The 12733-nt window shown below is 39.1% G+C and overlaps 1 protein-coding gene across 2 annotated transcripts in view; it reads right to left on the bottom strand.

The window, feature by feature from the left end:
• FSTL5 (follistatin like 5) overlaps positions 1–12733 on the bottom strand; it is a 1189778-nt gene that overhangs the window by 278504 nt on the left and 898541 nt on the right. For both annotated transcript variants that reach the window (XM_073644479.1, XM_073644487.1), the window contains one exon: positions 6189–6350. In XM_073644479.1, coding sequence (XP_073500580.1) covers positions 6189–6350 — 162 coding nt within the window. The remainder of the gene's footprint in view (positions 1–6188; positions 6351–12733) is intronic.

Raw genomic sequence — 12733 nt, 5'->3', positions numbered from 1 at the left:
ATGTAGCAGAGCTGAAGCTGTCATGGGAACCATGGAAAGGTAAGGATGATGTTGCTTTATTATTTTTCTTTTATTTCAGGATATCGTTGGCTTCAGCTGGAATGGGCGTGATGGTAAGTATGGTTTAATTTAGAACAATAAAGAATTGTGTGTTTATTTCAATTAAAGGACTTTTTTCTGGGTGTTGTGTATTTTTTAAATACTTTACTAGAAATTCATGGTGGTCATGTCTAATATTGGTGTGACCCCATGAATTTCGGGCTTAGGGCCAGCTGATAATGCCAAGCTGGCCCTAACCCCTTTATTACCCAGTGAGCCACCGCGTCAGGGCCCTGGATGAGTTGGGTACAGCGCCAGAAGATGGCGCTTCTATGAACGCGCCATTTTCCGGGGTGGCTGCGGACTGCAATTTGCAGCGGGGGTGGCCCAGAAAGCTTGGGCCTCCCTGCGCTGCGGATTCCAGCCCCCAGCTGCCTAGTTGTACCTGGCTGGACACAAAAACAGGGCGAAGCCCCACGTCAATTTTCTTTAAATTATTTCATGAAATAATTAAGAAAAAAAGGGCTTCCCTATATTGTTGTGTCCGGCCAGGTACAAATAGGCAGCTGGTGGTTGGGGGCAGCCCGTTCCTGCCTGCTGTACCTGGCTGGACACAAATATAGTGCGAAGCCCCACGTCAATTTTTTTTAAATTATTTCATGAATTTCCTGAAATAATTTAAAAAAATTGAAGTGGGGCTTCGCACTATATTTGTGTCCAGCCAGGTACAGCAGGCAGGAACGGGCTGCCCCCATCCACCAGCTGCCTATTTGTACCTGGCCGGACACAACAATATAGGGAAGCCCTTTTTTTCTTAATTATTTCATGAATTTCCTGAAATAATTTAAAAAAATTGACGTGGGGCTTCGCACTATATTTGTGTCCAGCCAGGTACAGCAGGCAGGAACGGGCTGCCCCCAACCACCAGCTGCCTATTTGTACCTGGCCGGACACAACAATATAGGGAAGGCCTTTTTTTCTTAATTATTTCATGAATTTCATGAAATAATTAAAAAAAAAGTACGTGGGGCTTCGCCCTATTTTTGTGTCCAGCCAGGTACAACTAGGCAGCTGGGGGCTGGAATCTGCAGCGCAGGGAGGCCCAAGCTTTCTGGGCCCCCCCCTGCTACAAATTGCAGTCCGCAGCCACCCCGGAAAATGGCGCGTTCATAGAAGCGCCATCTTCTGGCGCTGTACCCAACTCATCCAGGGCCCTGGTGCGGTGGCTCACTGGGTAATAAAGGGGTTAGGGCCAGCTTGGTATTATCAGCGGGCCCCAAGCCCAAAATTCATGGGGTCACGCCAGTATTAGACATGACCGGCATGAATTTCTAGTAAAGTATTTAAAAAAAACACAACACCCAGAATAAAGTCCTTTAATTGAAATAAAGACACAATTCTTTATTGTTCTAAATTAAACCATACTTACCATCACACCCATTCCAGCTGAAGCCAACGATCTCCTGCAATAAAAGAAAAATAATAAACCAACCTCATCCTTACCTTTCCATGGTTCCCACGACAGCTTCAGCTCTGCTACATCGAGATGACTGGCTGGACCGCAGCAGAACGCTGCCATCCAGTCTGTCATCCCGCAGACACTGAGAAGCGCAGGCATGCTTGCGCTCCTCACTGTCTCGCTGTGACGGCATCCAGATGAGCCGAGGTCATGTCCAATGAACTCGGCTCACCTCATGCACGTCACTGACAGCGTGGGAAAATTCTCACGCTGAAGTGCTGAGTGCAGGAGAATTCTCCCACGCTGTCAGTGATGTGCATGAGGTGAGCTCATGTCCAATGAACTCAGCTCACCTCCTGCACGTCACTGACAGCGTGGGAAAATTCTCCTGCAATCAGCGCTTCAGCGTGAGAATTTTCCCACGCTGTCAGTGACGTGCATGAGGTGAGCCGAGTTCATTGGACATGAACTCGGCTCATCTGGATGTCATTACAGAGAGACGCTGAGCAGCGCAAGCAAGCCTGCGCTTCTCAGTGTCTGCGGGATGACAGGCTGGATGGCAGCGTTCTGCTGCGGTCCAGCCTGTCATCTCGATGTAGCAGAGCTGAAGCTGTCGTGGGAACCATGGAAAGGTAAGGATGAGGTTGCTTTATTATTTTTCTTTTATTGCAGGAGATCGTTGGCTTCAGCTGGAATGGGCGTGATGGTAAGTATGGTTTAATTTAGAACAATAAAGGATTGTGTCTTTATTTCAATTAAAGGACTTTATTCTGGGTGTTTGTGTTTTTTTTAACTTTGACTATGGGGTTAGTAATGGGGGTGTCTTATAGACGCCTCTCCATTACTAACCTGGGCTTGATGTCAGCTGGCATTATAAGCTGACATCAACCCCAACCCTATTACCCCCTGCCACCGCACCAGGGCAGCGTGGAAGAGCGAGGCTAAGTGCCAGAATTGGCGCATCCTATGAATGCGCCATTTCTGGGGCGGCTGACGGCTGGTGTTTCTAGCCTGGGAGGGGGCTAATATTCATGGCTCCCTTCCTGGGCTATTAATATCAGCCCCCAGCTGTCTGCCTAGCCTTTGCTAGCTATTAAATTAGGGGGGACCCCACGTCATTTTTTTTGGGGGGTCCCCCATTTTAATAGCTAGTAAAGGCTATGTATTCAGCTGGGGGCTGATATTAGTAGCCTGGGAAGCTCCGTGGGTATTACCCCCTTCCCAGGCTTCAAACATCTGCCCCAGCCGTCTGCTTAACCTCCGCTAGAGCCTAAAATTAAGGGGAACCCCACGCCAATTTTTTTAATAATAAATCCTTTATTTTAATACTAAATGACAAGTACAGTAACCAACACTATCACTGTACTTCATATATATGTGACTGACATGTTTCTATCTATCTAATCTATGTGTGATGCTCTATCTTTCTGTTCTAAATTGTCGGGTACCGCTGCTGAATTGCCGGCCGGCTTTTTTAAAGAGACAGTGCATGAAAACACTATTATTTTTTTAAATAAATCCTTTACACTAAATGACAAGTACAGTAAGCAACACTATCACTGTACTTATTATATATGTGACTGACATGTTTCTATCTATCTAATCTATGTGTGAAGCTCTATTCTTTCTGTTCTAAATTGTCGGGTACAGATGCTGAATTGCCGGCCGGCTTTTTTAAAGAGACGGTGCATGAAAACACTAATATTTTTTTTAATAAATCCTTTACACTAAATGACAAGTGCAGTAACCAACACTGTCACTGTGCTTCTTATATGTGTGACTGACATGTTTCTATCTATCTAATCTATGTGTGATGCTCTATTCCTTCTTGTCTAAATTGTCGGGTACCGGTGTATGCCGCTGCTGAATTTGCCGGCCGGCTTTTTTAAAGAGAGTGTCTTCTGAGCAGTTTGTCAGCTTTTGGACACCTTTGCAGGTGTTTTCTATGTGTTTCTATGTGTTTTTGTTTGCCTGCCATTGGTTTTAACGGTGTTCGACGGTGTTCTAAGGTGTTCGACGAACAGTTCGACGAACAGTTCCTCGAACATCCCGGTGTTCGACGAACCGAACCGAACCCGAACACTACGGTGGTGGCTCAACACTAGTGAACAACCCTTTTAAGTAATTTATTACTTCACCGTACAGGTACGGTGTAAGTCGGAAGCGGGTGTATGGTGCCGGCTCATGGTGTGAGCCAGCCAAATTGCTGTGCTTTACAGCCATAACCTGCCCCTAATAATTGTGGTTGGCACAAAGCCCCGTCCATGATTGTTAACTTCTTAAATGCCCTTGTCAAACTCTGACAGCAGCATTTAACATCCGCAGGCATGAGTGTATCATACAACTTGCCCATCGGCATGCTCGTGATGTGATTGCAGGTGGCCGATGGTTTGCAATGACAGCAGGGAGTCTGTTGAAGCCTTCGCTGTGTGTCATTACAGAGCTCCCATGAAACAAAGTCTCTGGCCTGGATTTAAAATAGACTATGATTTTTACTATATGCAGCAATGCTGTGGAGTTACTGTATATAGCACAAGCGATCAGATGATCGCAGCTTCAAGTCCCATAAGGGGACTAATAAGAGCAGTGAAAAGTAAAAAAAAAGATTTAAAAGATATGAAAAAAAAAATAAAAAACATAAGGTTAAATCACCTCCCTTTTACCTCGTTAAAAATAAAGATAACATTTTTTAAAACTATACATTTGGTATTGCCGCATTCAGAAAAAAACAGTGCAACAAGCGATAAAAATGTCATATCTATCGCAAATTGGTATCAATAAAAACATCATCTCACCCCACAAAAAATAAACTATTACATCGTTACATTGACTGAAAAATTAAAGTGTTATGGGTCTAAGAAAATGGTGAAATAATCCCCCAAATTTTTTTTTTCAACGGCTGGTGTGCTCCTTCATGCCATACACAGAACATCAGATCTGTATTTGATTTTATTGACACTATATTTGTTTTTTGCAGAAGATTATACATACCGATATTGTGTGTTAGCCATCAAAGAACCAGGACGCGATCTCACTGGATATGAATGATTGTCAAACCTAACATGTACTGAGCGTTTCAGCAATAACATAGGAATGTTTAAGTATATTTTTCCGGTTTAGATACCCCTGATTGCTAGTTTGTTCTGCAGTCATCCAGAGCATAGCAATTTTATGGCAATTTTTCTATTGTATAAATTAATTATTCCTAGCAACAGACTGTTAAATCATTGTAGTTGTTACATTATCTTCTTTTTCTAGACTTAGCGACTGTAGAATTTGTAAGAGCGCAGTAGCTAATTTTTAGCGTGGATTAGCAGATTAAGCACACTATTTGCTCTATCTATATTCTATTTTTTATGTTAATTGATTAGCAATTGTGGCACTAGTGTGGTGATCTTTGTATATTCAGATTCATTTTTATTATATTTTTTAGATGGAGTTAAGAAAATTCAATTCTGCTATTTTGTTTTCCATTTTTTTAGTCCATAGACCACAGAGTATAACTGTCATCGTAATTGCATTCATTGAACCAATTAGATTATGACAATACCAATATTTTTTGTTTTTTTAATGACATAGCTGTATGGGGGTTGTTGTTTTATGGGACTAGTTGTAGTTTGTGCCACCATTTTTGGTACATATATTTTATTGTTGATCAATTTTACCATTTTTTTTTTTAAATAGAAACACATTTTTTAGAAAAAAAATAAAAAATGTTTTCCTTTTTTAAACAAGTGATTAAGTATTAAGTGATATGGCTTTGCTCTCTACTGGGTGCTATTACACGGTCAATATATTAATTGGATTTATATTGGTACAGACTTTTATTTAAGCTGTGCATTTTGAAAGCTATAGATGTTTTTATTTTTCCAAGAATGTATATTTGGTGTATGAGAACAATTAACCCCATAAGGACCAGGCAATTTTTCATATTTGTACTTCTGTTTTTTTCCTCCCCTTATATCAAGAGCCATTGCTTTTTTACTTTTCTGTCGATATAGCCGTGTGGAGCTTATTTTTTGTGGGACGAGTTGTACTTTTGAATTATACCATCCTCCCTCCCCCCACGCTGCCAACATTTCGTAAGTGCGGCTGTCAAAAATTGTTATACGCACTGTTAGCGGCAGATGATGGATAATTATCACAGCCATCATGTGCCGGAAAAGACAGGGAGCCAGCATACGACCGACTTAGTATGTCATGTGTCAAGGGGTTAATGAGCCAATTTAAAAATGCACACTTTATAATATACTGAGTAATGTTTATTGACTTTATTGAGTAGAAGATTAAGAAAAAAAGATTTGTTTTTTTAGGGTTGGGTTCCACATTTTTTTCTCGTCTTTAAAAAAGGTTGGGGAGAGATTAGCTTTCAGGGGAAAAATTATAATATTACGGTTCTGTGTGAGATCAATACAAGAACTTTAAAGCTGCTATTTTTCTAGTTCATTTTCTTTAAATTAGAAGCCTACATAAATTTTTCCTGCAAAGCTAAGCCCCAGCAAGAAAAATAGTTACATATATTTAAAATATTTTTGCTAGTAAAATCAAAATTTTTTGACCTCCAACAAAAGCAACTTTTTTTTTATTACAAATTATCCAGTCCCCCAACATTTCATTGACCATCCTATAAGTAATACAGGAGCTTTTGAAAGTCTTCTTTTCAAAATGTGGATCATAGTGACATCCTTACCTTGTAATGTTAGCTGCTTGGATAATTTGGTTGTAATGTCTATTCCATTCTTAAGCCAGCTGAGCTGAGGCTGAGGGATTCCATCAGCATGGCATCTAAGACTGGCAGTAACTCCGGGCTCCCTGGCCTGGCTTTCTGGGTAGACTCGGATGACAGGTGGAACTGGAAAACAAAATAATTGTTAAAATATAGTTTACAACACAGGATATAAAATACATAAGTTTTACCAATAAGAATACATCAAACAATTACATTTTTTTATTGATAACCAAAAGCTTTTAAAATCTAAAATAATACACAGAGATAGACACTGAAGGTAAGCTCAGGTAACGCTGTCCCCAAATTGCTGCTGCACTTCTATTTTCAAGTTACAATTCAGCTGTGAAAAATATCAACCAAACAGAGTAAGGTCACAAGCCACAGATGATTTACATGATGGCCTATATTGGCTGCGACTGACTTGCTGGAAAGCTTGGATTGTTTAAAGCAGTTTCTTTATGGTCGCATTTTGCTGTGTACTGCAACATGACCACTTTGACAATCATATTGCGACTTTAAGCTCTTCATGTCAATTGACCAAAGTTGCCAAATTGAGCTGAACTTGACCATAAATATTTCGCTCTCGTAAAGCGAAGAGGATAGTTGTCACTAGAAATTCTATTAATTTTCATTTCTTTTGGCAAACATTACTTCTTTGTGATGGTTATTCTTGAATTATATACATTCTCAAGGAAGGTGGTGATCATTCTGCATAAGACTGAGGATATAAAAACATCTTCTGGTTTTTCACATTCATTTACAAGCCAAGCAAAATAATCATTCCACAACAGAGAGGGAAATATATTGATCACCTCACAAATTTTGACAGTGCTATTAGTTTATATGGCTGGAAGAGAATTCTAGTTGTCTGTTTTGCTCAGTCAAGTATCTCCATTGACATGTTTCTTATTATAAAATTGTAATCATAACAATCATTTTTGTCAACAAGCTGCAAGGTATTGTCAATACCTAGATAAATTAGGATTCATTTGTACTTCACTTTTACACCGTTCTATCACCTGATCTCACAAATTGAATATATTATTAAATTATTTTTTGGATTTGATGAGGCTGGTGAACTTTCCTTGAAAATGCATGTCAAAATGGTTGAACAATCCTAAAATTAAAATAAGCGTTTTATCAGTCAAGTAAAAGAGTGTATACAGCTTCCACCCACCCTGCCTAACTGACAGCTGCAGCTTGTACTAAATAGTGTGAGATCTCAGCAGTAGGAAGGAAACTGAGGAGCTGTCAACTAGGATAGGTGGCGAGATTGAAATTAAACTTTCAAAAATGAAATTTGAGATTAAATTTTCTGAGAATGAAGAAATGTATTTAATATTTTATCAAGTTTGCATTCTAAAATCTGGTGACAAATCTGCTTTAAAGGTATTAAGACACATGCTGTAGTGACATGGTTGACCACTATTTGACAACTGCACTTAGACTTAAAAAGTGAACTAAATGGTTATATCAGATTCAGCAACTAAAGTCTAAGGAGTGATCAAAACATATTTAAAGGGGTTATCCAAAGAAAGTCAGAGCTTCGGCTGCTCTGTCATCTCCTCTGGATGTCAATTTCATCTGTAGGAGAAAAGAAAGAAGTCTGGCATAGGGACCAAATGATATAACAATGTCAAGGGAGTCTGAGAGAGCCATTGCCAACATCTTTGGAACAGTTACAGCATCAGGGGAGAGTATAAATGTTATTATTTTATTGGGGAGACAATTAGGGATGGAGAAAGGGTTGACTGAATAATGGAAACCCTATTATTTTTCCAATATTTTTAAACAATTGGTTTTAAGATCTCTGCTTACCCATCATTAACCTACTCTTGACCAAGCCAATTTTAATTTTTGCATTTTTTTAATCTCCTACCCTTTTTCTAAGACACATAATAAGGGTATTCACTTTACAAAATAAAATGCAGAAAAAAATAATGCAAAATTTCTTAGTGCGTTGAAATGGTTAAAAATCAATCTGCTGCCATTGTTTTTTAAGTTTTGTCTTTACAGCATTCACTGTGAAGTACAAATGACCTGGTATGCTACCTATAACATTACCAAATGTTAAATTACGAAAGATCGGATTTTTATGGACACAGCAACACAAGGTATTCTTTTTTCTTTGTTTTCAAATTTTGAAAAAGTGGAATTTTAACTTTTATTTAGTTATTTGTTTTACTTTTAAATAGTTTTTTTTATTTTCACATTTTCTTAAGATTTTTTCACATTTTTTGTAACACTCTAGAAGACTTGAACCTGTGATCATTTGATTGATTGCACTATATACTTCAATTGTTAAGCCTTGAGGTATATTGTGAAAATAGCATCACAGGCAGAGTTTCATAGAAGTACCTAGATAACAGCAACAGGTGCATTTAGTAATGCTTGGCTACAAAGGTAATCCATCAGCACTTTTTGATCGTATTGTGGGGGTGTGATAGCCTCTGCAATGTGTCCCTTCGCTACACCCAGATTGCACCATTTAAATGCTGCTGTCTGCAATTAATAGTAAGATTTACAGTCATGTCCGAAAGTGTTGGCACCTTTGAAATTGTTTCAGAAAATGAAGTATTTCTCCTAGAAAATTATTGCAATTACACGTGTTTTGTTATACATATGTTTATTTCCTTTGTGTATATTGTAACAAAACAAAAAACAGAGAAAAAAAGGAAAATTGTACATAATTTCACACAAAACCCCAAAAATGGACTGGATAAAATTGCTGGCACCCTCAACTTAATATTTAGTTGCACCCTCTTTGGAATAAATAACTGCAACCAATCGCTTCCTATAACCATCAACAAGCTTCTTACAGCTCTCAACTGGAATTTTGGACCACTTTTCTTGTGCAAACTGCTTCAGGTCTCTCTTATTTGAAGGGTGACTCCCAACAGCAATTTAAAGATCTCTCCACGGACGGATAGTCAACAGATAGTTCACACTAACACTGATGCACCCTGACACTGCAGGTCAGCTTGGATTTCTTTGGAACTTGATTGGGGCTGCTTACCCACTATCCGGATTATCCTGCGATGCAACTTTTCATAAATTTTTTTCTTTCTTTGCCGTCGACATCCATAGAGATTAGCTACAGTGCCATGGGTTGTAAACTTCTTGATTACGTTACACACTGTGGACAAAGGAACATTAAGGTTTCTGGAGATGGACTTGTAACCTTGAGATTGTTGATATTTTTCAACAATTTTGGCTCTCAAGTCCTCAGACAGCTCTCTTCTCCTCTTTCTGTTCTCCATGCTTAGTGTGGCACGCACAGACACACAATGCAAAGATTGAGTCAACGTCTTCCCATTTTATCTGGTTTCAGGTGTGATTTTCATATTGCCCACACCTGTTACTTGCCACAGGTGAGGTTGAATGAGCATCAAACGATTAAAACAAAGTTATTTACCCACATTTTTGGAGAGGTGCCAACAATTTTGTCTGGCCCATTTTTGGGGTTCTGTGTGAAATTATGTCCAATTTGCCTTTTTTTCACTTTTTTTGTACTGTTCCAAAACACATAAAGGAAAAAACATGTGTATAACAAAACGTGTAATTGCAATATTTTATGGGAAAAATACTTCATTTTCTGTAACAATTTCAAGAGTGCCAACACCTTCAGCCATGACTGTATGTAGCTAAACAGCAATGACTGAAACTAGTTGATGATCGCTACTGTCAGATTAGAGACAGGTGGCAGCTGTACAAAACAGCCAGCACCCACTACTTATGGAGTGGGTCCTAAGTCTTAATCTGCGCCATATACAGGCATGTGACATCCACACGACATATATGAGGGATGTCAGGAAGGGATTGATAATAACCTCTAATATTTACATGCATAGGAAGAAAATCTGTCCTGGTAATGTGATGGACACAGGCCGCAGTGCTGATGCAAAGACAATATAGTTTTTAGAGTTGTGTCTTGTGATAAGCCAATCATCAAAAAAAATTAACCACTTTATTTCACTTCTGAAACAAGCAATAAAGGGAGGGGTTGCATAGAAAGAGATATGAAGTCTTGATGCAGTAACTATACAAGAAATAAAAAAAACACTTTTATTTACTAAAACATAATACTTCTTAAACAGATTTTCTACTTTTAGAAAGTTAGACTGCAGACACTTGTAGGCATGTGAAATATGTTCAAGTTTTGGTTCTCCACCATGGCTCTGGTCTCTGTGTTTTGGCTGCAGTGGTAACATCACATCAACAACGCACTTCACCACAGCAGCCAATCACTTGGTCCAGCCGCTCATGCCATCTACATCTGCAGAGCTGCTGAGCTCAGTGATTGGATGCAGCTATGATGTGCAATGCTGATGTGATGTCACTGCTGCAGCAGAAACACAGAGGCGAGAGCATTGGCAGTCCTGTAGTGAGAAGAGCATCTTGATTTATTATTTCACATGTCTGCATGTCTATCTGGTCAGCTTTTCTTCAAGTTGAAAATCCCTTTTAAATCAGAAAATAGACATTTAGACTAATTTTATTGTATTTTTGTATAAAGTAGAATCTTTTTGACATGACGTGATTTCTTCCTACACATGTTGGAAGTACAAAGAGGTAGCAAGGTATGGGCCCATTAACAAGATATGGATGCCATCGGCTCTTAATTTAATTTGCTAATACAGACTATTTGGCAACTCCAATCTAGGCTTCTGAGAATCTGTTCTGAGTACATTATCTTTCTCAGTTCAACAACTGCCCTATGCCATCTGTCAGCATTTATTACAGCAAATATGAACATCACCGCTAAAAATGGAGACATGTAACAGAGAAATATTTAATGAGAGTCAGGTTCAGATAATGAGGTCAGTACATACTTCTATGTCAAGAAAACTATTAACTTCCACATACAGTAGGTTTAAATGTTGTACGGGTTACTAAAAGTTAAATTGTTTGCCTCTCAAATAATATTGCTAGATGATCTAACGTGGGGTCGCAAAACTGTGCAACTAAGTACCTACTGTGATACTGTTAAGAGCCAACATTTCTTCATCTGAATTTATAAAGAATCAGACCTGCTTTTCCATAATGAAATTCAATGTAAACAGTGGTTTGAAATTTTGGCCAATACTAGAAGAGTGTGTAATAGTAACAATAAAGTGTCTTTCAGATTCTTACAGCGTAGTTAGATATGGCAGGCTCAATGATTTTTTAAATGCTCTTACTGTGCTGACGACCATATGGGCAAAATGGAGCTGGTCTGTGGTAAGCAATACAAATTGGAAATGAATCTAAGCATTTTAAGGCTGTGTGCCCACAATGCGGATTTAATGCGTTTTCGCGGCGGCATTTCCGCAGCGAAAACGCATTAAAAACGCTTGTTAACTTGTCTGCCATGTTTCCTAATGACAATCTGCATGTGCTCTGCACATGCCGCAGAAATTTCCGCTGCGAATTATCTTTGTGGAAAAATCCGCAGCACAACCATTTATTGTGCGTAATCGCAGTGAAATCGCCGCCATTGACTTGCATTAACATCCGCATGCAATGTATACATGCGGATGTTATGTGGTTCAATGCGCGGATGGTACCTGGGTCTGGTGAAGAGGAGACTCTCCTCCAGACCCGTGTACCATTAGTAAAAGAAGAATTTAAACATAAAAAATGAAAAAAACATTATACTTACCTCTCCGGTGGCCCCTGGTCTCCTCTCCGGTGGCGTCCTCTGTACTCGGCGTCCCGCGATGTTGTGAAAGGACCTGCGGTGACGTCATTTAGTCAAATGATGGTCACGCGACCGCTGACGTCAGCAGTTGCGTGATCTGTCAACTGATTAAATGACATCACTGCAGGTCCTTTCTGAACACCGTGGGACGCCAAGGACAGAGGACGCCACCGGAGAGGTAAGTATAATGTTTTATTTTTTTTATTTTTTACGTTTTAATTCTTTTTTTATTATTGATGGAGCATTTAAAGCAGCATAAGTTGGTCACACAATATAAATCCATGCCAGTTGCATGGATTTATATAGTGTGACCAACTTGTCAAGCACTTTTCCAAGTGATGTTCAAAATCGCTTGGAAAAGCGCTTGAAAAAACGCAGAAATGCTCAGGAAAAATCCGCATCAATTCAGCATCGTAGGCACATAGCCTTAGTCACAAATATATTGATTTTTGTGATAGGGCCACAAGTGAAAGCAATGTCTAAAGTGCAAAGTGTCGATCTAACAACGGCATGTACAATATATCATTATTAGGTTTAAATTGAAGTGCAAATGGTATAACTCTAACCCAAAAGAGTCTTGCGCCAAGATGGCATTTGAAATTCTTAGTACATAGATTTGTCAAGAAATGCTAAAAACTAACAAAGATTGTATTTTAGTATAATAAAAGCTAGAGTTAAACTAGGCAGAAATCTACCTTAACCCCTTCACTACATGTAAATTTTCAGTTTTTTCATTTTCGTTTTTCCTCCCCTTTATTCAAGAGCTATAAGTTTTTCTTATTTTTCTGTCCATATAGCCATATGGGGGCTTGATTTTTGCAGGACG

The sequence above is a fragment of the Phyllobates terribilis genome, unplaced genomic scaffold (genome assembly GCF_046119375.1).
Source record: "Phyllobates terribilis strain yellow unplaced genomic scaffold, ASM4611937v1 Scaffold_1__5_contigs__length_1240528914, whole genome shotgun sequence".
Lineage (NCBI taxonomy): Eukaryota > Metazoa > Chordata > Amphibia > Anura > Dendrobatidae > Phyllobates > Phyllobates terribilis.
Note: the sequence above shows the minus strand (reverse complement) of the source record. Positions and strands in the feature narration are given on the sequence as shown.